The 25,444-nt window shown below is 44.1% G+C and overlaps 2 protein-coding genes across 7 annotated transcripts in view; both read left to right on the plus strand.

Annotated features, from left to right (window-relative positions):
• The window catches only part of LOC125760651 (protein roadkill), a 72,928-nt gene extending 52,586 nt beyond the window's left edge, over positions 1–20,342 (plus strand). For 5 of the 6 annotated variants that reach the window (XM_049421011.1, XM_049421010.1, XM_049421008.1 and 2 more), the window contains 5 exons: positions 17,876–17,997; positions 19,024–19,303; positions 19,384–19,561; positions 19,740–20,061; positions 20,195–20,342. In XM_049421011.1, coding sequence (XP_049276968.1) covers positions 17,876–17,997; positions 19,024–19,303; positions 19,384–19,561; positions 19,740–20,061; positions 20,195–20,342 — 1,050 coding nt within the window. The remainder of the gene's footprint in view (positions 1–17,875; positions 17,998–19,023; positions 19,304–19,383; positions 19,562–19,739; positions 20,062–20,194) is intronic. The other variant, XM_049421005.1, reaches the window with a different exon arrangement.
• A 6-nt stretch (positions 20,343–20,348) lies between these two features.
• Positions 20,349–25,054, plus strand: LOC125760648 (uncharacterized). Its single transcript, XM_049421001.1, has one exon. The coding sequence runs from the start codon at positions 20,349–20,351 to the stop codon at positions 21,825–21,827; it is 1,479 nt and encodes a 492-aa protein (XP_049276958.1). The 3' UTR covers positions 21,828–25,054.
• Positions 25,055–25,444: the final 390 nt, after the last annotated feature.

The raw sequence follows: 25,444 nt of genomic DNA on the forward strand, positions 1-25,444 counted from the left end.
CCTTTTTCGCAATTTTAAGAGCTAAATTTTCATGTCAACTTGTTACCGAAAATAACTAAAATATATTACCAATGTGTAAATAGGAACCATCTTCGCGAACCAACTAGAATGAAGCAACTTTTTATCTTCAATCATTCACACTCACTCGAGCTACCCTTTTTTCCGGTCCCAACACACTTCCATTGATCTAATTCTGGGCACCCTCTACAACAATCCGTTACACGAGCAATGACCCCACCACGGCAATGACAACGACCGATCGATCGCGGTGACACGGGGGGAAGGAGCATCGGAGCATAAATTATGTGTGTGTGTGTGCGCGTTTCCATACAAAATATTAAACTACGCCACACTCACGATCCGTTGCATTCAGACGAAGCAGCATTAAGCCATTTCGATTAGCTTTTGTTATGTTCTGATACTGGTACTGTGGACTCGACTAAAAAGCATATAAATTGCTTATACTTTGAACTATTTTTCATATTATTTTACTAAACGGAATGTAGAAGCACCTTATACTGATATGCAAGGATCAAAAGAGCATTGGAGGTGTACTATTCTTTCGATTTCTTTTATCCTTTTTATCCTTCTTTTATCATGCCCGTTTTGTTGTTTTGTACCATGGAAACTAGCCGGTTGGCCAAAAAAAAGGGGGAACCACACATTGAACCACACACGGTAATGATGATTTCCATACTTCCCTTTCTGCAGTACTTTAGATGAAGAGAAAGTAGTTGAAAGTGGCATTTCGCTTGGGTTGGGTGGTAAGGCACCCCCATCCCTAATCGATCGTTAGGTGTGTGTGTGTGTGTGTGTGTGTGTGTGTGTGTGTGTGTGTGTGTGTGTGTGTGTGTGTGTGTGTGTGTGTGTGTGTGTGTGTGTGTGTGTGTGTGTGTGTGTGTGTGTGTGTGTGTGTGTGTGTGTGTGTGTGTGTGTGTGTGTGTGTGTGTGTGTGTGTGTGTGTGTGTGTGTGTGTGTGTGTGTGTGTGTGTGTGTGTGTGTGTGTGTGTGTGTGTGTGTGTGTGTGTGTGTGTGTGTGTGTGTGTGTGTGTGTGTGTGTGTGTGTGTGTGTGTGTGTGTGTGTGTGTGTGTGTGTGTGTGTGTGTGTGTGTGTGTGTGTGTGTGTGTGTGTGTGTGTGTGTGTGTGTGTGTGTGTGTGTGTGTGTGTGTGTGTGTGTGTGTGTGTGTGTGTGTGTGTGTGTGTGTGTGTGTGTGTGTGTGTGTGTGTGTGTGTGTGTGTGTGTGTGTGTGTGTGTGTGTGTGTGTGTGTGTGTGTGTGTGTGTGTGTGTGTGTGTGTGTGTGTGTGTGTGTGTGTGTGTGTGTGTGTGTGTGTGTGTGTGTGTGTGTGTGTGTGTGTGTGTGTGTGTGTGTGTGTGTGTGTGTGTGTGTGTGTGTGTGTGTGTGTGTGTGTGTGTGTGTGTGTGTGTGTGTGTGTGTGTGTGTGTGTGTGTGTGTGTGTGTGTGTGTGTGTGTGTGTGTGTGTGTGTGTGTGTGTGTGTGTGTGTGTGTGTGTGTGTGTGTGTGTGTGTGTGTGTGTGTGTGTGTGTGTGTGTGTGTGTGTGTGTGTGTGTGTGTGTGTGTGTGTGTGTGTGTGTGTGTGTGTGTGTGTGTGTGTGTGTGTGTGTGTGTGTGTGTGTGTGTGTGTGTGTGTGTGTGTGTGTGTGTGTGTGTGTGTGTGTGTGTGTGTGTGTGTGTGTGTGTGTGTGTGTGTGTGTGTGTGTGTGTGTGTGTGTGTGTGTGTGTGTGTGTGTGTGTGTGTGTGTGTGTGTGTGTGTGTGTGTGTGTGTGTGTGTGTGTGTGTGTGTGTGTGTGTGTGTGTGTGTGTGTGTGTGTGTGTGTGTGTGTGTGTGTGTGTGTGTGTGTGTGTGTGTGTGTGTGTGTGTGTGTGTGTGTGTGTGTGTGTGTGTGTGTGTGTGTGTGTGTGTGTGTGTGTGTGTGTGTGTGTGTGTGTGTGTGTGTGTGTGTGTGTGTGTGTGTGTGTGTGTGTGTGTGTGTGTGTGTGTGTGTGTGTGTGTGTGTGTGTGTGTGTGTGTGTGTGTGTGTGTGTGTGTGTGTGTGTGTGTGTGTGTGTGTGTGTGTGTGTGTGTGTGTGTGTGTGTGTGTGTGTGTGTGTGTGTGTGTGTGTGTGTGTGTGTGTGTGTGTGTGTGTGTGTGTGTGTGTGTGTGTGTGTGTGTGTGTGTGTGTGTGTGTGTGTGTGTGTGTGTGTGTGTGTGTGTGTGTGTGTGTGTGTGTGTGTGTGTGTGTGTGTGTGTGTGTGTGTGTGTGTGTGTGTGTGTGTGTGTGTGTGTGTGTGTGTGTGTGTGTGTGTGTGTGTGTGTGTGTGTGTGTGTGTGTGTGTGTGTGTGTGTGTGTGTGTGTGTGTGTGTGTGTGTGTGTGTGTGTGTGTGTGTGTGTGTGTGTGTGTGTGTGTGTGTGTGTGTGTGTGTGTGTGTGTGTGTGTGTGTGTGTGTGTGTGTGTGTGTGTGTGTGTGTGTGTGTGTGTGTGTGTGTGTGTGTGTGTGTGTGTGTGTGTGTGTGTGTGTGTGTGTGTGTGTGTGTGTGTGTGTGTGTGTGTGTGTGTGTGTGTGTGTGTGTGTGTGTGTGTGTGTGTGTGTGTGTGTGTGTGTGTGTGTGTGTGTGTGTGTGTGTGTGTGTGTGTGTGTGTGTGTGTGTGTGTGTGTGTGTGTGTGTGTGTGTGTGTGTGTGTGTGTGTGTGTGTGTGTGTGTGTGTGTGTGTGTGTGTGTGTGTGTGTGTGTGTGGTAATAGTTTTTGGTTGGTTCTATTTGTAGACGGCACGGAGATGGCTTTTCCTTGCGTTTCTTTCGAGTCCCCCTCATCCAGTTAGCCGAGTTGGAGTTCTATGTCCAGTGCTCAGGTTCAGATAGCCTCGTGAGCGCGTTTCCTTCTCACGGTTCGAGAATGATCAGTGAGAGAAAAGGAGGGAGGAATGTTTGCTTTCTCTCTCCCCGTTAGCATAAAACCATTTGCCAGCCTGTGTGTGACACCTTATAGCTTTTCCCGGCAAATGGTTCGAGTTTGCCGATTCGTCATCGCGCCATCGTTTTGAATCGCTTCGATGGAGACTGATGGTTGGTTGTGTCCTTCCCTTCAATGTTGCTCCCATTGTAACGTGTGTTGGGGTGTTGCTGATTCCGACTGGTGGAGGTCGTTCTGCTTTGTGTGTACGGTGACGCATGATGAGTTCGTCGTCCCGAATATGTGCAGTAAGCCCAGTTTGTTCATTCCCCATCGGGACTGGTAGGATCATCCATTTGATTTCACTCTCTCTCTGTTTCGGGGGGTTGCTTTCCCGCCAGCATGTGTAACAGGGGTACGTGTGGAAGGCAAAAGAAAAGCGACAAATGTGTAGAATAAAAAAAAGGAATTTTGTTCAATTCGCTTTTGTACTCCCGTCCCGCGTACTGTATGTGCCTTCTTCCACCTTCCCTGGCAGCTGTATGGTCCCGATTGTGCCCTTCAACCGGCCAACTAACTATAGAACCAGACCCCAGCGTTGCCACCCTCTGCTCACAATACTTGTTCACCTTTTGCTTCTCTTTTCGCGGTCGGTGAAGTCGTCGACTGCTGCTATTGCTGCAGCATTCACTCAAGGTGATTCGTTGAACTGTGTTCCCGGATGATCGTCGGTGGCTGGGTTGGGCCACGAAACGCATAGTTCTCAAGCGAATGGTTCACGTCCCGAATGTTGAATTGCAATTCGCATACTGTCACACGACACGTTCATCTTCAATTGCAATCTATTTGCCGGTAGTTGCCATCTGTGAAGATAGTAAACTCTGTAGTGTGCCACAGAGGGATTTATTGATCTTTTTCTTAAAAGACCCGACTTAAGAGGTCTGTGCTGATACTGGGAAATACTGATACTATCCAATCCCCTTTAGATTTTTTTGTAGTTATTCTTCTCATATTTTTTCTTCATTGGAGGAGCTAATAAAATGTTTAACTTCAAGCAACCTGCCAACATTCTTATTTGTTTGTTCGATCCATCCATTTATGTATCTGTAATGAAAAACCGCTCCAAAGGATACAGTGCCGTGCATCAAATAATGTTTCCGGCGGTTGTGAGGCGATGTGAGGAAGAGAGAAACATTTCTTCTTCAAACGACTGCTTGGGGCAAAAAGAAAATCCGATAGAATGTAACAACGAGATAATTGAGTTCGCGGGGCAGCGCTCTCTGGCTTTGGTGTTTGGGGGCCTTCAAAGCACAGAAGATGTGTGTGGGACTCGTTCGTGAGTCGTCGGTTGCTTTTCTCTGCGTAGGATGGAGAAGCGCTCGCGCGATCGGGAAAGAATCGTCGCAAGCCAGAAGCGCCCTGGCCCCGGTGTGTGAGGAACATTTATGTTGCTACTACTCTTGTAGCCTGCTGCCGGTGAGGAAGATTGCTCGACACTTTCAAGGCCGAGAGGTTCTTGAACCACTCGCAACCATAGCCGCCGGTCCGTGCTGGCTTCTTCGGTTGTGTCTGGCCGTTGTGGTGCAAGCGATGGCTTCGAGGATTGTGGGTCTCCCTATGTTCGGTTGAACTCATTCTTGGCTTCCAAGATAAAAAGGAACCAAATGAAATTTGTGCTGCTTTTAACATAGAGAGCGATATCTGGTTTGATTTTCCTTCAAAGAGTTTTTTGCTATTTGTACGGTCAGTTCTTGTACATCGTTAGGCTGAGTTTTATTTTTTTGATGATAAAAACATCCAAACGAAAATGAAATAGAGATTTATTTTTCAGACAGATTGTTAAGATGAAATGAAGTTAATTAGTCACATCAAATTCCTCGCAAATGAAAAAAAATATTTTAATCTTCTATCTTCAGATGTTGTAACCTCTTTTTTTTGTATTGCGCAATTTTTATTACGCTTTGTTGCCCGCAATCACATCTATCTTCTGCCCCGGTGATTGATTAGCGATACGATGATAATGTCGGTTTTATTTTGTTTCCCCCCCCCCCCCCCCAATTTCGTTGCCAAATTTGACCTTCATTAAAAAACGATTAGAGCCCCATGATATACCGGACACGAAGTAACGTCCTTCAAAAGATGGTCAAGTAGGGAAAATTCGGATCAACAATTTGGATTTTTTGTATGTTTTGTATAAACTGATATTTGCTTCTCGTTTCCCAAAATTTCATAAAGCCGATGCGATAAAGAATGCTACTAATGTTGATTGGTTTTTACGTATTTTTATTTTTTTTAATTCAACAATTATATTTCGGTTTAGAATGTATTTCAATTAAGGGTGATAGCTGCTGCTCCTACGAAGAGGAAGCATATTTTCAAGTACGGTTGTTGTACCCTTGACTGATGCGGAATACGACGTCTCCCGGCGAAGGACGAATTCGATTTCCAATCGAATTCATGCATTTGTCCTCTGCGTATCCTTGTCTACACTTGTCGCTGCTACCAAGTGTGCCGTTTCTGAAGTGGTTCAATTTTTTTTAATGTTACCAATGGTGATGACCCTCGTTCACCCGCGTCTGCTGAAGGTGACCATTTACTTTACCCCGCTATGCTGCAGACTACGATGACCTGTCTACGATGCCGATCGCGGGGATACAGTTGCCATCGATTATTCATTATTATTATTACTATTTGCTTCTCCATGGTCTGTTACTACGAGTTTGCGTCCTAATAAAAGCTCTAGCATGAAGGTTTTTTGTTTTTGAAAAGCTGCGCTTTCAACAAAGTAAATTATCTGTGGCAAAACGCCCTTCAGTGTATGGCACATTAGATTCACAGTTTTTTTTTCTGTTTTGAGTTAGTTAATTTCATAAAGAAGTAAGAATTCGGACGGTTCTAAATACCACAAGACTGTGCTTTGAAATTGTTTGCAGTTTTTGCCTAATTTATATTTATCTGTTAACTACTAGTGACTTAAATTACTCATGATTCAAAATTTGTCCCATGTGTCAATCGGTTTAAGGGGGACTTGCGATGGAGACTAGCACTCCGCAATGCCTTTATTGACTGTACTACAGTAGAACGTCAATTATCCGGGGGTGGATTAACCGTGCGTCGAAAATTGACAGCTGTTTAACCGTGCTGAACATTTGTACTGATGTCAGGTTGGTTAAAATTATTTGTGACCAAACGATATATTGGAAATGAAATAACATCCAGCAGAATCTCATGTTCTTGGCCAAATTTCTTCCACCAAATGTAACTAGCATAATTTAACCAATGTACCAGGGAGTACGGTTGATGTGCCTTTCTTTTAAACATCTCCTCACTATGCCCTTGAGAGAAACCGAAGTGGTTTGCTTTTCCCCTTGGAGGTACAGCAATGTACTAGGTAACAGATATAGATTGACTGTTCTTGAAAGAGATTGTAAAAGAGAAAAAGAGAGAGAGATAAAAGAGAGTTCATGGCCTTCAATTTAAAAGCCAGATGGGAAGCGAGGAAAAGTCACAAAACATCAACGCCCTTTACGAGTATGAATCAATTTAAGTTATAATGTAAACAGTATTCAGGTACAAAGCATAGTTGATTGACCGAAAACTTTAGAAATTAGAAATGAGGCTTTGTAGAAAGAGAATCCCATGAATTTCTCGATCATCAAACGATCAACCTTGCATAACCTTGCCTCAATTTTCTAAATGAATGGTAATGGTTATTGTGACATGATGCAAACACAAGGACATTTTTATGTTTATTCGCTTCTTAGTAGATCCTTTTTTTGTTTCCAAAGTCTTCTGGGTATCACTTTTGGTGGAGTTTTTTCAGTGTTGGTTTTTTTTTCTGTAGTCTGAGGCTTAGCCGCAAATTGTGAAGCCACGAATCGAAGTCGCAAAACAACAAAAGGTGTGGAGTCTTTCGGCGTAGAAGGTGGCAAAACCACGAAAGCATATGAAAATGTCGCCGGGTTATTGACACTGACGTTGCCGCGCCTGCCTGCCTTGGTAAAGCAGAGAAAGACACATTCTCCGTTCTGCTTTCGGTAGGAATGAAGGCAACGACACGAAACAAACGATTCAACTGTTGGTGCGGTGCTGCAGAAGGAAACAGGCAACAGGCGCAAACGAGATCAGAATGAACCTTTTACGCCCCGCAAAGTTATGTGTATGTACCGCGTATATACATACATATATCGATTCGTGGCCGAACACAGATACGAAAAGGAAGCAGCGTGAAGAAAGTTCTAACGTAATCTTCATCGAAACGCGCGAGAGGCGAAAGAAACCATCATTTATGAAGGTTGCGCTTCTTTTACACGGCTCTTGCGTGGTTTTATACGTTTCGGCAAGAAGACCGTGCGCTTGTTACGTGTTTCACCGACGTGTGAGAGCGAACGGTGGAATCTGCTTTTGCGTTGAGGTCGATGGCCATCATCATCTTGGTTGGTTTTTATTTTAGTTGTTTTTTTTTGTTGTTGTATAAATGATCATTCAACATAAAACTGCATTTACTTCCAAAACAGGATTTTTTCGCTGATATACTACAACCATGACATGGCGAAATCTTATCAGCTTTCACATTCCTGAGTAAAGCAAAATGAAGCACAATCTTGCTTCTTTTTTTCCCCAATACGTGGGGGTGTGAATTATACAACGAATTTACACCTTTCATGCGTTTAAACGATTTTCACATTCTTTTGAACACTCGGATCGGGCCGGTAATAGTTGTCATTTGATGAAATATTTATTCCACCTGATCCAACATTCCCGCAGTGAAACGATTAATTATTTGATGATATACTAATGTAATATTCAACCAACCTACTACTTTGAATTTGCGTACGCATGTATCGCACACACAAAACAAAACAAAAAAACAAAGATCACCTTTTGATGATGTGTGGATTTGTGCGAAGAACATCCATGATATGGCTACACCGCGAACGTCCGAACGTTTAATACGGAGAAAGAAGAACGGTGGGTAGCATTGTCCACCCGTTGTGTGTGCACCCGAGTTCAAGGTCAGTTCGTTCTATGGCCGCGAGTGTGCGATAGTTGCTGCTACTCGCCAGTCGCTCTCTCTCTCTCTCTCTCTCACGCTCGACAAACAACGAACACATTCTTCTCTCCTAATGTGACGATGCGGGATTTGCGTGTGCGTATGTGTTGGCATTCGATTAGTTTTATGAACCTGCTGCTGCTGCTGCTGCTGCTGCTGTGCCCTGGTATGTTACACACAACACCATCGAGTGAGTAAAAATATGCATGCTCTCTGTTGTTGAGGGCTCCGATGATAGTCGATGTGGTGAAGTGTGTTTCCCTGTCGATAAAGTTTCCAGGACAGATGGTATTGGCGGTGGATGCAGTTTATTCGACATGAGAGTTTGCATCCTTCTGCTTATTCGTTTATCGTGCCTTTGCGTTAATCGATCTTGTAAGTGGACAGTGGAAGATGTAATAAGGTAGACAAGATATTTACAATTACATAGCAACTTGTTAAACAAAATCAATCAAGGAATCAATTCTTGCAGTAACACATCCGATAAGTGGAAGAAATTTTTGTACAGATGTTTTATAATGTACAAATTTCTTGCTTGACGAGATCTAAGCTCTCTAGAATAAAGTAATTTACGGATCATTAAGATCTAGATATAGACATTATCCCCCATTGCACTAATTATGACTATATTTATTCTTAATGAGCTGCAGTTTCGATATCATATGTAGATATTTTAATTAGTAATTGTTTTGAATCAGACCCCTTTATAGTGGTGTAGGTAAGCCGCGAAGTATGCACGTTATGGACAAAAAGGTGTTCTACCCTGTGGGCGTGGGCGGGTCATCGATCTTACCTCATTGAGGTAACAACAAACATGAGAAACATTAAATTCTATTCCACCGAGCAAATGAATCCGGCCAAACCCGGCGGTAAAGGGTATCGAAGCGTAACCAAAAAAAGAACGGTGTTTTGATAGTAATGTGAAGGAAATACATATCTTCCTTTTGAGTGTATGTGTGTACCTTCGTTCCTGTTTCCGCACTGTAACCTCACTCACTCGTTTGTATGATTTTCGATCTGTTGATCATTCCACTTCCACAATTAGTTTTGATGATAACTTTTTCGCTTCTTCTATTTCGCACATTTTCAAACGAAGAAAAACCTAGCATTGGCCAATAAGTTCTTCGGTGGGGTGTGTCCGGGTAAGGGTGTTTTTTTGCACGCCTCATCATCCCCCACACACGATGATACGATCATGTGTGGTGTTGCCTGTTGCGCCTCGAATTGCGGAAGGCATTTTACGCGAACAGAATACTTTAAAACACCTTCTGCGATGTGCTCATCAGTCCGCAGCACGCAGTCATAAGGCGGCCATCGAACCCTGTTAGTGGTGCGACTTCGCGCCAAACCAAGAAGCCGTTGACCGCTTGCTTCGGTGTTGTTCGCTTCTTGTTCTGAGCATTCTTTGCCCACATACACACACACACGCGCCTTTTGCTTGCTCCTATCGGTTGAATATTTATTCAAATAGTAAAATTAAGCTAAATGGTTGGCTTTACGCGGTGAACCTCTTCTGTTCGGTTTAGTTTGTTTTGACGTTAAAATAACGATATGGAACACTTTATATTAAAATAAGAGATAATACGCAGCACTGCTCCTGTGAGGTTTATTCCAGGTGTAGAGGCATTGTGTTTTTAACGGCTTTCTCTATTGTGATTTATGGTATCGCGCTATGCCAAAGTATCTATTTTTTTTTCACGTGCGTAATGCGTACAACATCGAGCATTGCTTACTTTACTTTTAAAACGATCGTTAAGGTAGTCGGCCCGGGTTTCCCTTCACTAGTAGTGTTTGGATGATAAACACCGGAAGTCGGCCAGCATAAGAAGACGGAAAACGTGTTTCCAAAGGAAGGTAAATGAGGAGATAGTATGCTTTTTTACATGCGCACACATAAACACTCTTTATGTTGTATATCACCGGCAATAGAGTGAGAAAGAGAGAGGAGGGGGGGAAGAGGGGGTTTAGACGTCGGTAGCGAATAGAGCGCTTTTCCATCAATTATGCTCCGGTTCCGTCGTGCAATCTCATAGTTGCTTTGGAAGTTTTTTTTTCCACACTCCTCAACTCGTTTCTACCTCGTGCCCTCTGCCTTTGTGGCGTTTGTGGCCCTCTGTGTGGCGTTTGCCCTTCTTCGTTGCGTTCACTTTCTAACGGAATTACGCCACGCCGGCGTAAAAGTGAGTGGTGAAAAGCGGGGGAAGAAATGTGGCGGTGGTGTGTGTGTGTGTTTGTTGCTTTCCCAAGTGAGTGGAAAATAGGAAGCAAAAGATATAATCGCTGGGTTTGCTGCGCTGGGCAAATGGCATAAGTGGAATTTCTGGCATATAGGGTCTTCCTTCCTTCTTCCCCGCCGGAGGAGTTGTAGGAAGAATTTGGATGCTTCTTTTTTTCGGTTTGTGTGTGTGTAAACTTCCGGTTTTCATGCACTCTGTCCCTTCGTACTTGTATAACAAATAACACGTTCCGTTAGTATTTTTTTCTCTCTTATAAACAATATCACTGCTGATTATAACGAGAACTGTGGAAAAAGTGCACACCGATCTTGTACGGATGGCAAGCGAGACTAGGAGGAAATTGTTGTTGAACCCGAAAAGGAATGTCAATGTATAATTACGTTTGAAAAAATTACAACCACTGTCGTGTTGCAAATTGTACGTACGTACGACGGACAGCCAAACGTTCCGAATAGAAAGGAGGAAGAGAAAAACACAAAGCCGCAAGCCAACAATCGCAATTGCGATTTGAAGATTGAAACAAATGAAACAAACCGTGTTGAGGGCGTGCGAGCTTCCTGTGCGACGAAGGCGGCAAGATTGAATGATCATACCCTCCCACGATCGCACCATATCATCATCATCCATATGATGCATGTGTGTGTGTGTTTGTGTGTTGCATGGTGTGGTTGCTTATTGTTATTGCTGTTACGCATGCACACAACAGCATAAAAGCGCGTGAAAGTAAGCGAACAGATAGATGGAAGCACGAAACGAAAGTGCGTGCATAAGACGGTTGGTAGTGTGTTTGAACGAGAAAGAGCGCTAGAGAGGGAAAGAGAGAGAGAGGGAATTGATAAAGTAAAGGGAATGGGGAGATAGAAAGCAAAAAAGGGCCTGTGCATAACACAATTCACGTTAATATTCGCGGATTTCGCCTAGTTTGTTGGGTGTGGGGTAAGGTTTGCCGACCTTTTTTTTATTAGTTTGGTCCACTCTATTTGGTTTGTTTGGTGTATTTTCCCATATCGTTGAATGCAGCAAAGTTTTCAATAATAAAATTCACTGTTAGCGCCAAAAGTGTATGCAATTTGCATTACACAGAATTATAAGAATTATAGCAGGATAGAATCACTTTCCTTTTTTCCATTTTGGTGATTGGTTTTTTGTAAAAATATTTGCAAAAATTATAAAAACAATTGTTTGAAAAAATGAGAATTTATTATCAACCGCGCTTTTATTTATTTCGTTAAAAATCACTGAGCTGTTAAATTTCATAATCCTCGTATGTACATATAAGAGATGCGCGCCGTGGTAGTTCGGAGACTACCTCGAATCTGTAATTGTTCATAGTCAATTGCTGATTACCGATTTACTTAAGACCACCGAAGCGAGTGTGTCAACTGACAGATGACCGTAGGAAGCCCTTTACTTTACAGCTTCACATTTTACTTTCTTTCTTCGGCGTTGCTAACCGAACGATATTTGCCTTTCTCTGGCGAAAAATACACACTCTACGTCTCATTTTTCTCACCCCCACCAGTCATTAAACCATTGTTGTTAGTTACTCTCACTTTCGGTCTGGTCAATGGGCGGTAGCCACCCCATCTCCATTCAGCGGGCGACAAATCGGTTTGGGGGTTGGGGCGATCATGGCGGATGGATCCCACCATTTCGGTATGTCCGATCCTTTCCAGACCCGTTCGACCCCCTGTGTTTATTTAAATCTGAAATAATCAAAAACGATCATGGCTCTGTTGAGCCCCTCGCATCTCGTTTCGCTCGCAAGCTTTGAATGCGCTAATCGTCGCAGCCGGCGCGGGGTCATACCAGATGCACTTACACACTTTCCTTCAGTCACTTGAATTTCACTCGACTGATTTGTTCCGCTTTGGCTGCTGGCGAGTTATACGGGTGGTGGCCGAATGCAGTAAGAGGTGGCCTGTTTGTAGTACCCGTCCCGCTCTGTCTATGGTATGGAGGGCGGCAAACGAGAGCGAAAGTGAAATGGCAAAAATAAAACTCAAACATTCACTACTTTCTTTCGCCTTTCTGTGTACGATTGCGAAGGAAGAGAACCTGGCGGGATGTGCAAGATTTCCTTCCGGTCCGTACTTGGTGCGCAGATAGTGAAGGGATGCTTAAGGTGATGATGATACACCCTTTCCCCGCAATATATTATATTGAATATCTGATATCTCCCACACAACAGTAATTCCGATATACCAAAGTACCATCTGTCAGTCGAAATGACACAACATGAATATTGTGCGACTACTCATAACATTTCTGCAATATGCAATGTTAACTCCAAATTGCTATTTGGATGTCTGTAGGTAGATATCTTTTATCATTCCAAATAATACAATCCAGTTTGTCTACAACCTAACAACATCTTGTCGGCTTCGTTTGTTTTTCTCTGTCGACGAGAGGATCTATTCCTGGAGCACATCGAACGCTAATTATGCAAAGGCATAATTCCGTAGTATAAGATTTAGATTACGAATCGTGTGCTAATTTTCACACATCGCTATTCTAGTGTGATGTATTTCTGCAATTAATATGACAAAGGCGCATACCATGCTGGGGAAGGTGTAAAATAGCAACGATGCGAATGTTGTTTAATGTTTTGCCGCCTTCGTTTTTCACTTGTGGCCATTTTTTGTTGCGCCAGTTTTTACCTCATTTCCGGTATCTGTGCCGTTGCTAAAATATGACATAAGTCACAAAACTCAATGTGTGCTACAGTGTGAAAGTTGGACCCATTTCAAAATTATTTTCATATTTAAATGAAATATGTACAAGTATATGGATTATATTGTTGCCTCCACAGAAGAATCCAAAAAGGATTTCAACCTACATTTTCAGCTCAAAAACCCTGTAATGTTGGAATCGACAAAGTACTATGGTTATGTCCCTTAAGCAAGAAGTTAAATACGATAGAAACTTAATCTCTAAATGAATGTTACATCAAAACGAAATAGATTCCCAACTCAAGATATATGTAAGAATAAATATATCAATTAAAACGACGTTTTTATTATTTGTCAATTCAACATCAAATCTAAGAAAATTGTGTACCGATCTTGTTAAACTTAAATACGATCTTCAACAAAAATAACGCTCATATTTTACGCACACCATTTTTCTCTGTTTCGAATTGATTTACTTCAGCCTGTTTTTTTATAGCAGAAAGTTATGGCGCAGAAGGTAATGGAGGCGCCCGTTGCTGATCGCCAATTCCCGCAGCTGTAACACGTTTTTAACCTTCTTCTGTTTATCTTTTTCTCTCTATCTTCTCTACATTTCTCCGCTTACATAATGGTTTCGGGTGCCGACGAGAGAGGGTGCCGTGGATGATCGCGCCAAGTCGCGTGCACCACCGAATGGTGATGTTGTGTAAGGGTGAAACGCCGGATAGGATGATGGTGTAGTCAGGGGGGTGGAATTGAAGGGGAGGGAGGGTAGTGAAGAAAAAAAATGTGAGGTTTCCTTTTTTGCATTGTTTGGGGTGGATTTTTTTGTTGTTTCGCTGACTCTTCGCGCAAGTAATGGTCCTCTCAATAGCTGAAGCTCTGGATCGTGTTTCCTTTCTCCTTTGATCATTTCTCTTTTTGAAGCGTGCCCCAGTGTCTACCATGGACCCCTTCTTTTCTGCCGATCGATCGAACCAAGCGTGTAGTATGTGTGCAATCAGTAAAGCCTGAGATATCCTGTTTAGTTAGCCAAATTGATGTTAAATCAGAAGGAGAAGTAACTTACTTTTACCGGAAATAGATTACACACTCTCACTTCCTGTTTCGCGCCAGCTTCGAGCGTTCACGGTGTGTCTGTGATGTGATCGCGAAGCGCGGAAGAAGAGGAGAATCATCCTTTGTCCTGTTTTTTGGGGCTTTTACTCATTTTTATCCCTCCCGTAAAATAATGCTTCGAAATGAAATGTTGATGATGGATCTGTGAATGAAAGTGTAATAGTGCATTTGTTTGTCTAGTCTTTTTGAAAATGAGATTAGCTGGAAAGGAGGATGGTTTGAGGGTATCTGTCTCCTTGGTCACTGTATGCGCTTCACACTGAACAGAAAGAAGATCAACAGACACGAAAGGGAGAGGGAAGTTTTTTTTGTCTTCTTCTGAAATGCCAAATCAACCTCTTGCTGTTGCATGCGTTGTGAAAGTGAAAGAGTCTGCTCTGGTGTGTGGAGTGTGGTTGGGGACGGAGTAGGTGGCAGTAGATGGAAGGGTGGGGTCAGACGCCATCGAATGCGGTAACACAGGGCCGCCACGCTTCGCACCCACCACCACGCATCACGACGAGAAAGCCACAGGAAGGGAAGCGCATGCGAGAGAAACCATTGCCCAGCGAGAGTGAAATGGTTTTGGAAGCTTCATTGTGCGGTGGGAGGCAATACTCTGTACCTGATGGAGAGGAGCCACCGGAAAGCCAATGGCGCACACTCTCACTCCCAGATGGTCCGTGGAGCTCTGCGGTAGGACGATCACCACAACAAACTGCAGAGGCCCAACAGTGTCTTGAAGTCGTTCGCCGAGTGTGTCAGCAAAAGAGTGTTGCTGGAGCCCGCAATAGTGTTGTCCCCGGGTAGTGCGCGCGAACACGATCGGTTGGCCTGTCGCCGCGGCTTGTTCGTGTGTTTGTTGTGCGTCGCATTGTTTAAGAAAATTGTGTACGTGCGTGCAACTTTTTTTTAAGCAGCTGCTAGATTCAGCAGGTTATGTTTTATCCTTTCGAGCTTGTCGAAGTGTGCTTGTCTGGTTTTTCTGTCTCTTGAAGTCACCAGTAGCCCGTGTGCGTGTGTGTGTGTGTGTATGTGATCGTCCCACCAAAGCATGCGATTCATCTGCTCCTGTTAATCCTCTGCCAGTTAGTCACTTAACGCTGATGTGTTCGATCGAGTAGAGTGTATGTTTTCCTGTATCTCATCCGTTCCTGTGTGCATTTATGATACCACCTTTCTTGGCGTATTGCTGTGATGTGTTTTGTTGTTTTTAAAGTTTATCATTACTTGAAATCTGATTTTAATCCTCACCAAAGTGTGTAGTGTATGTGTGTTCCTTCGTTATAAGTGTTCTATTACAATCCTGCATCTTGTATTGCGTGTTGCCTACATTTAGGCGCGTAAAGCGACGAAGATTAGAATAAATTCAGAATAGCTTAGGTGTTTCTGAATGTACCGGAAGTGCAAGAGTGTTAAAGCGTTCATGAGTTTTAGGTGAATTGAAGTTGGTTTGTGCAGAATCCACAAGTGTATAATCCGGCAATGGCTGACAAATGTGTGGAAACGGCAACCACCACCATGCGGACGAGAACTATCGCCATCGCAACGGCTCCGGCCGGTTCGACTGCTGGTGGCAATAATAGTAGCATAAGTACTAGCAGTAGTGCCGCGTTCCTAGTGCCCCCCATTGTAATACCTCCACGACCTCCACGCCGGCGTATCCTGACCGCAACGTACATGGCCACGACAACCATTGCCAAACCCGGTGATGATGCGGCAATTGCTTCCGAAGCTGGTGAAGGACATGATCCTGCCAGCACCGACACCTCCATGGCGTCTAGTTCCTCCAACCAGCAGCAGCACCATCACCACCATCTACCTTCCAGTACAACAACAAACGGCGGTGCTGCGGTTAACGATTCGGCAGTCCTAGCGGGTCGTTTGAATCGTTCTCCGGCAACGACGACCACCATCACCACCCGTACCATGACAGAAGCTACCGATGAAGGTCCGAAGGAAACGGACGATGATCTCGAGGAGCGGAAATACGTGTTCAAGATGAAGCTAAACTACTGCAACATCTACCTAGTGACGACCAACTATCGAAAGGAAAGGTTCCATTCCATCATCCGCTTTTTTCGATTGATAATAGAGAGGTTTTCACTTTCATCTCGGAAGGGCGGGTGTGAACACACTTTCCAGCGGGGGAAGGTGAGAGGGACAGTTGTTACGTGTACTATTTCCTCACGCCTCGCGCCATCTTCTAGCAACCACCACAAAATGGTAGTGATCGGATCAATTGTGGTAGTGATCGCGCGCGTTGAACAAGAAGGGAAGCAATATGGAGATGGATATTCCCGATGATAAACGTTAAAACAAAAGAGGAAGAGAAGAAAAGGGGGGGGGGGGTGGGAGGGGGAGGTGGATGGTGGGTGTGTGAAACAACCCAGACATTGCAGTTTGTCCTAACCACCCCAAATGCTGTATGGAGGAATTGAAGAAAGGAGAGGGAGGTTGGGGCCAGACATTTCTTTTTCACCAAACCACACTCTCTACTTTTACATAATCGTTACCAACTCCGTCCATTTCTTTGTGATGAAGCGAGAAAGGAATCTCACTCGCGAACACTTTCTTCCGATCCGCTTTGGAGAAAAAGTCTGCAAACGATCGCAATCTTCGCTTGCGTGTTTGTGTGTGTTTTATTTTGTCCATTTTGTTTTGTTTTGCTTTAATGTTTACCATTTCGCTCTTTGTTTCTCTCTTTCTTTATTTCGCTTTTGTTATTATTGTTGCTCAAAATGCTCGATCAGAATGAGATGTGAGGGTTGATTGTTTGTCTCCGTCTTCTTCGTCTAGCGTCTCGGCCTAAAAAGGTGATCGAGGCGCCACAACTCTTTGGTGGAAGGCACGTTTTCTCTCTACCTTCTCTTTTCACTCTCATCTCTTTCGGCGGTGACTTTCTTTCCCTCAGCCCGCACACCACGTCCACCATTCGCAGCTGGATGGATGGAAAAAGGCTTCCGTCTGCTGTGGGCTGTGTAGGAGTGTGTGTGTGTAGTTGGAAAGTAAGGTTGGGGCGATGTGGAGCAAAGAGGGGAAGCAAATTAAAATATTGGTTACCTAACACCGGGTGCGCAAGCAAACCCAGCCAGCCGCCAGTTTGCCAAGCTACTACTTTTAAGCATTCCCCCTGCTTAAGACGTGTGTCGTGGAGAGAAATTTAAAAATAAAAGAAAAGAAGCGCCACCCTCATATGCATCCCAACACCCCATCCCCTTTGGCCTTCAACCATGCTGTGTATGGCAAAAATCGGAATGGAATATGAAACTTTTCCTGCCGTCTGCTTGTGGCCTTTCATATTTGGCTTTTCTTTCACTCTCTCCCTCTCTCTCTCAGATACTCTCTTTCGCGTCGAATGTAACGCTGTCGTATGGCGCGAAATGCTTCGCGCTTCCTGCTTTCGCATGCGCGCCAAAATCTGGTAACCTTTTGTAATTTATGCTTGCTGCAGGATTTTTTGTTTCATTGTTTCTGCTTTGAAACGGGGACTTTTGTTCGGGTGCTGCCGCTGCTGCTGTTCGATGAATGGGGATATGGTTGCAAAACAGAGATGAGCTCGCTACGGGTCACTCAAAAGCGGAAGATGTGTGAAGTTGTGTCACGTTTTGGGTGTGATTTTGATTTAAAAAAAAAACATAACATAATGGGTGGGAAGTGAAGAGAATGGTAAAAATAGTTAACTTTCGTAGTAGCGTGAATATTTCGTGTTGATGCATAATTGTAACAGATTTGTACAATGTTATTTAAATCATTGTCATCTCTCGTTTTTATCTCTTACGAATCCTGGTGTTTACAATTTATTTTGATCTTACTTATTTTAGTTGACAGTAACTTTGCATATTTATCTTCATTTAGTGTTGCATAATTTTTAATAAATATTTTCTATTCTTTCTTCTTTTTCCTTCATTACACAGGTCAAAGTGGTCAAATTCAGCTACATGTGGACGATCAACAATTTCAGCTTCTGCCGGGAAGAGATGGGTGAAGTGCTGAAATCCTCCACATTCTCCGCGGGTGCTAATGATAAGCTAAAATGGTGAGTAAATCACATTCGAAGCTAAATCGGGTAATGCAAACTAGGATCAAGTCGAAATTACCATTCCCTGTACACCGCCATGAGTCGGTGAAATAATGGCAATATCGTTAATGCACACGGTTGAACGACACTGCTCGATTTGGGTTCAAATTAACCACCTTGAATGTTTTTTTAAATTGTTTTCTATTAGCTTTTTAATTAAAGATGAAAGATTGTTTTTAGAGTCAAATACAAAAGGAGCTATAACAAACGTTAAATAAACTGAAGGAGGGATGATTATTATTGATAGAGAGGAGTTATGAAATTCGCGCGTTCCCATTCGTTTGCGATCAATCATTCGCGTTATGTGTGTGCTCAGGCCAGACATTGCTGTAAAGAAAAGAAGAGAGAGAGAGATAGAGAGAGAGCGAGAATCGCCATTAAAGGCCAATCATCATCTACCCCATGTGAAGCCAAGGATCTTTGGGGTTTTTTCTGCAGATTTTTCGATGATCCTTTCACCGAATGAAATTTCTCCGGAAAAAGTGCCTCATCGATCCGAAGGGGCACGCTCGCTCGTGCTCCATCAGACGGGGGTGTTCGTGCAACAGATCCGTATAGAAAGTCGGTTGCTGTCATTTCCGTGTAGAAAGTACAAAGGTTATATGCGCGAGGGTTTGCATTTTTTTTGTTCGTTTGGTTAGTTGTTTGTTTGGTGGGATGATTTTTCCTGCTTCTTTCCATTTTACTCACAACCATCATCATGTCGTGTCACACGATGGGAAATAAGGTGTGATAAGCTTTCAAGGGTTCAGTTGTGACCATTTTTGGCAACATAAACTCCTTTCCCTGTGAGTGTGGGTTGTATGATTCATCTCTTGTTCACGTAGTCTGTTACGAAGGGTAATTTGTAAGTACTAGAAAGGAATTGTTGGGTTAAGTTTTCGTGTTGGTATTACACACTCGCTGGGCGATAAACAGATAAATTTAATGAGTGAAATAAATAATAACCATTTTACAATGATACTAATTATCTTCTGTGTTTAGGTGCTTGCGCGTCAATCCAAAAGGTCTCGACGAGGAAAGCAAAGACTATCTCTCCCTCTACCTGCTGCTGGTGTCCTGCAATAAGTCGGAAGTCCGGGCCAAGTTCAAATTTTCAATCCTCAACGCCAAACGCGAGGAAACGAAGGCGATGGAATCGCAACGAGCGTACCGGTTCGTGCAGGGCAAGGACTGGGGCTTCAAAAAGTTCATCCGGCGAGATTTTCTGCTGGACGAGGCGAACGGTTTGCTGCCGGAAGACAAACTAACGATATTCTGCGAGGTACGGACGAAAGCATGCTGATGGTTCTTAGCAATTACAGTCACTAACTTCTTTCTTTCGTTGCCATTTTATTTCCACAGGTCAGCGTAGTGGCCGATAGTGTGAACATTTCCGGCCAAAGCAACATCATCCAATTCAAAGTGCCAGAATGCAAGCTGTCCGAGGATCTAGGGACACTGTTTGACAACGAAAAATTCAGCGATGTCACACTGGCAGTCGGTGGTCGGGAATTTCAGGTGCACAAAGCAATACTAGCAGGTAATGCATCGAATCTTGAACCAAAGCAATAAATATTTATAGTTTGTCTAACTCACCGTAATGAAATCAGCTCAGTTCGCCTGTAGGAGCTGTTTGATTCAACACTAACTCCAATGTATAAGGTTGGAAATAAAAATGTACTATACTCATTTCGTTTTCTTCCCTCGCAACAAAATAGCACGCAGTCCCGTATTTGCCGCTATGTTCGAGCACGAGATGGAAGAACGAAAGCAAAACCGGGTCGCGATCACGGACGTGGACCACGAAGTATTAAAAGAAATGCTGCGGTTTATCTACACGGGGAAGGCACCCAACCTGGACAAGATGGCGGACGATCTGTTGGCGGCGGCGGACAAGTACGCCCTCGACAAGCTGAAGGTGATGTGTGAGGAAGCGCTCTGTGTTAATCTGTCGGTCGAAACGGCGGCCGAAACACTAATCCTGGCCGATCTGCACAGTGCCGATCAGCTGAAGGCGCAAACGATAGACTTCATCAACACGTAAGTTGCATTTCGACAATGCATTTTTACCTTTACTTCTCTCTTTTGCACCTGGTATTCATGTGAATGTTTATTTTTATCTTTCTTTTTTCTCGTGCCTCTTTCCCTTGTCTATGCATTTGCTGCCTCTTAGCAGTCATGCGACGGACGTGGTGGAGACGGTTGGTTGGAAAAACATGGTGGCGACCCATCCGCATCTGCTAAACGAAGCGTACCGGGCGCTGGCAACGCAACAGATACCACCGATCGGGCCCCCGCGCAAACGGGTGAAGATGAGCTGAAATAAAATGTTGACATCCGTAAATGCCGTGATGTCAACAACATCGCCTCCATTACCGTCATCACCATCCTCATCGTCCACGTTATCATCACCAAGTTCCAGCAGCAGCAGCAGCAGCAACAACAACAACACGGCAATACTCCCCATGCTATCCCCGCGTTCCACTCCCGCCCAACCAGCTGTGTCGTCTTCGTCCTCACCTGGCTGTTGTACGTTGGCATCTTCGACCACCTCTCCGTCTGCTCCGGCACTGGCGGCGGCACTACTGCTGACATCACATTCGTCGTCCGCTAGCCGAACGTCCGCATCTTCACAATCGCATGGCTACCAACAGCAGCAGCTACTATCACCACCACCACCAGCAGCGTTATCCTTAGCGTCGTCCTCTTCACCGATCTTGGTACAATCTTCAACGGTGGCTACTACCGGTACTACGGCATCATCATTGCTGATCAATCATCTCACGAGCAGCACCAAACAGCAGCTCCCATTACCATCTCCCCCGTCCTCGAGTTCATCGTCCGTGTGTCGGGGCACGGTGGCAGTACCAAAACCTTCTGCTCTGGCAGCAGTAGCAGATGAAGTGATTGGCAATAAGAGCGAACTGCATCAACCACCGTTAGTGGTGGTAGCAGCAGCAGCAGCAGCCACCCAGAAGAAGACAAAACTAGGAAGCAATGTTGCCATAGCCTCATCGCCACCAGCTAGCAGCAATCGTAGTGAGGGGAGTGATATTTCGGCCTGCCCGAAGGTAATATCGCCCATCGTGAACGTGGTGGTTAACGATATTGCTGCCGGATTGGCAAATGCTGTGGCGGCTGCTGTAGCGGACGCTGTAACTGTTGCCACGATCGGAAGGAATCTGATTATGGCTACCGGTGGAGGAGGTGGTACTGCACGTCATAATCACAGCGGACGTGCGACGGGCAGCACAAGCAGTAACACGGGCAGCAACGGCACCAACACTCTCAACTCGTACTCACAGTTGCGCCAACAGCTCGAAATGGGAACCTCTGCAGCGGCTGTGCTCGTGGCTGCTGGTACCGGTGCGTCCAAAGGTGGTGCTGTTGTCGGTCACCAGCCGGCATCCTCACACCAGCAGCAGCAGCAGCAGCAACACAGTCACCTGAAGCAATATCTTAATGCTGCATCCTCCGTCGGAAGGAGAGGTGGCAGCGCAGGAGCAGGTGCAGGAGGTGGCAGTTTAATGCTCGCTGCTGGTGGTGTTGCCGGTAACCAGCACCCCGGTGGTGCGGCACAGCAGCAGCAACATCACCATCACCATCACCACCATCATCATCACGTACATTCGCAGCTAAGACGTCAGCCGACGTGCAGTGGTTCCACTAATGGCGGTACAGTTGCTGCCGTAGCTTCCTCTCATGCAGGAGCGATTCACGATAATGGCAGTGGACACAACAACAATGCACGCTCGACATCGAATGCAATCGATGCCAACGCAAACCATCATCATCATCGATGGTAGATAACGATGGGAAGATGTTGATCTTATGTTGATCTTATGTTGATGTGTGTGTGTGTGAGTGTATTTGGCGTAATGATCGCGAAGCACAAGAGTGGGGACGTGGAGGTGAGGGGAGGCATACAAACTTCAAAGAAGAAGAAGGAAAGCTATCTAATCGTTATTAGTACGCCGTGTACGCGTGTGTGTGTCCGTTGTAGCATAGTAGTAGTGGCATAGTAGTATTTGATAATAGTAAAAAGGCAGGGAGAACGGCGGACACTTTGTAGTAGAGCTCTACTCGTAGTAGAGAAAATCCATTGGAAGAGAATATATAGAGGGACCCTAGCTGTGTCTGTCGGTCACCGTAAATTGTCGATTACTACTTGATGGTGAATGTTCAAGAAGCAAGTAGTAATGGTGGACCAAAGTACAGTCAGCAGAACAGGTGGCGTGTAATTGCAAACAAGAAAATTTGGAGAAAACGCATTGCGATCAAGAAAGACAGACAGCGTAAGCAAGAAAAAGTAAGAGAGTGAGAAGTAGAATAACTAATCAAAAGGATCGTGTTTGAGATCGTACGATCGCGAGTGATGCCGGGAGGACTTTTAGTTCCGTCTGATCACTTCACACTTTCGTTGTTAATGATCGTTTATTTGCATGTTTTTTTTCTTCTGGAATACTATGTTTGCTGCTGCCTCTGTACACAGTACCTCGCCTCGTACGTGTGTTTGTGTGTGTGTGTAATCCTTCCCTGATTCTCATTCCAATATGTATGCACATGGATGACACGCGGTACACACTAATAGGCGCGTGTTTATAGTACAGCAAGCTAAAGATAAAGTCGCCGGTATATGGATGATTAGCGAAAAGTCCTTCTTCGTCCCCCGTGCGAGAAAGTATCCAACAACAACAACAACAAGAACAACACACACACACACACACATACACACACACGTGCGATCACTTCCCTGCCCAGACATGTTTGTTGCGCGCTCCGTCAGTTTTCTCTTTCCTTATTGCCATTTTCTTTAACCCTTCTTTGTTTAGTTTTGTTTGCCTCCCCTTCTCTTTCACCCGCTCCAGCTGCGGCTTTACTATTTGTTGGGTGGCAAAATTATTTTGTTGTTTCATTTCAAATTGTTCGATTTATCGTCATCATCAGCCGCCGCCGTCGCCGCCGTCGTCGCGCGCAGAGTTATAAACATAATTTATGCATTGTGATATTTTTTCGTCGTCTGTGTACACGTGTTAGCTAATATTAATTAATTAGTAATATGACAAGTGATGAAGAAATGATGAGAGCATCGTGAATGTGAGGACAAACACAGTAGCCAGGCGCCAAGTAAAGAAGCGAATGATAAAGGGATAGTAGGGAGAGAGTGATTAGTGTTGATAACATGGACAATGAGATATGAGATGAGATGAGATGAGATGCACGGTTACGGTATATTGCGGATGTTAAGAAACCAGCAAGGATTACAAAGCAAAGAAGAAATCAAGCAGGACAAAGATGGATGAAGAATCAGAAGCCGGGGGAGTTTGGCATGGGAGATGAGGGGGGAGTGGGGAAGGGGGGGGGGCTTGTAATAACGATAATGATTGCATTGACGGAAAGGATGATGTAAAAGAGGCCAAGTGTAATCTATTTTGCTGATAATAATGCTAATAAGAATATTAATATTAATAATAATTATAATAATGAGGATGGCCTGTTTAAAGGTAACGTTCTTATTGAGGTAGTGAGAAAGAGAGAAACAGTTGGAAAATGCAATCGCGATTAATGGAAAAAGCCGTGGTTTTCATCGGCGTTTTTTTTTGGTCCTGTATGCTATCATTATCATTTTTGTACATCACACCCGTGTTCCTTCTGGACTGTGTGGAATGTTGTATTGGAATTGCAGGACTTTGCTGTGCATTGCAGAGGGGTAGCGTGAATCCCTATTCACTTTACACAGTTGGTGAATTGATAGCATTTGTTACTTTTTTCTCCATTAGTAGAAGTAGTGCAGAGTACGGCTTATCAGGAACTCTCAAAACCCATTAAGGCTTATCTGTTCCGCTTGCAAAGACGCGCGTTTTCTTCATCTGATCATGCGCGAGGATCACACGGCGGATGGAAGGTTTTTCCTTTCCTCCCTAATTTTGTTTTGTTTCGTTTTCAACATACTCTCTTGTTGAGTGTTGTTTGCAGGTATTGGTGATGATTGGGTTTTGTTTTTGTTTTTCTTCTTGTGGATACAGTAGATCACCTCAGTCAGAACTACTCCATCAGATGCCCCAGCAAAACACAGGGAATGTACCAAAAAGGAGAACAGCTGTGTGAATAATGAAGGGCCGGTTCTTCTGCTTGTTTTTTTGTTGTGTTCCTGCCCACGGGTTGGGCCCGATTAAAACGCGAGAGATTCATGCTAGCATGCAGCAGAAGCAAATGAAGTGTTTTAGTAGTCGACGAACCTACCCCACCACACAGTAATAAGCAAGAGATGTAGTATAACGCGCGTGAAAGAGAGAGAGAAAGAAAATGAACCGAAAATTACCCCAAAAAAAAGCGTGCGCACTGTTGTTTGTAAGTGCGTTAATACTCTCAATCCGGGAACGCTCTTTGTGGCTTTTTTTGTGGTTGCCTTCTTCGAAGTTCAAAATCACGGTCAGCGGGAAAAGGGAGCGACATTACATAGGAAAACCACATAGAATCAACTGTACATTTATTTCATTGTTTTTTGTTTTGTTTTCTTATTGTTGCCCCGTATGGTGTATCTCTTCCCGCGATACACACGGCTTACTTACTGATCCTCTTATTATTAATTATTTTCCATTCATTCGGTTCCGTCTATTCATGGACCTAATATGAATTAACGTATTTTTTTTTGGTTTAGAATTTAGTTATTTTGGTAGGATTTTTTTTCTTCTGTGTACTATGTCCAATGCGTTAAACCGAAATCTAGTTGCGCCTAGATAGATAACACACCAGAGAGCCAGAGACATACACACACGCACGCATATACGGTGTGTTTAGGCGGCGTCGTTTCTATTTTTTGTTCTCGTTGCTCTTTTGCTTTATGTAAAATGTGCGGAAAAAAGGAAGAAAAAAAACCACGTGCGAAAGAAAGCGTTAAATGGGGTAAAAGTGGGTGAAAGCGCAATAGCAGAGAGCAGGAATAACAAACGTTTTTGTTTTGTTCGTTTTACGATGCCGTTTATACAACAACTACAAAAAAAAATAAAACAAACAACAGTAAATAAGTGAACTCGATTAAAATATAAATTGTGCAAGTAGAAATGATGTGCTTGGATAGAGGAAGGGAAAAAAACGGAAGAAGGAGGGAGGGGAATAGGAAGGAAAGAAATCGAAGGACACGTGTCTCATGATCCAAAACCCACGCCCCGGGTGCGCACATACACGCTCACATGTTTTAGCTTCTTAAAAGCTTAATTGGGGGAAAAAACAACCATTATCAATTATTTTCATTCACAACGCAATCATCACACATATTAGTTGCTGAATCGCTAAAGTAATGGGAATACTTTATACAGCAGGTAGCACCACCTGTGTGTTCGGTGTGCGCTGTGTGGATTTGTGTGCAGTTTGGGTTAATGTGGGCAAGTGTAAAAAACCAAAACAAACAAAACAGGGCAAT

This window comes from Anopheles funestus, chromosome 2RL (genome assembly GCF_943734845.2).
Source record: "Anopheles funestus chromosome 2RL, idAnoFuneDA-416_04, whole genome shotgun sequence".
NCBI lineage: Eukaryota > Metazoa > Arthropoda > Insecta > Diptera > Culicidae > Anopheles > Anopheles funestus.

What these genes read in the sequence shown, in the direction of transcription:
- LOC125760648 (XM_049421001.1), top strand. Translation starts at nt 20,349, where the DNA reads ATGTTGACATCCGTAAATGCCGTGATGTCAACAACATCGCCTCCATTA.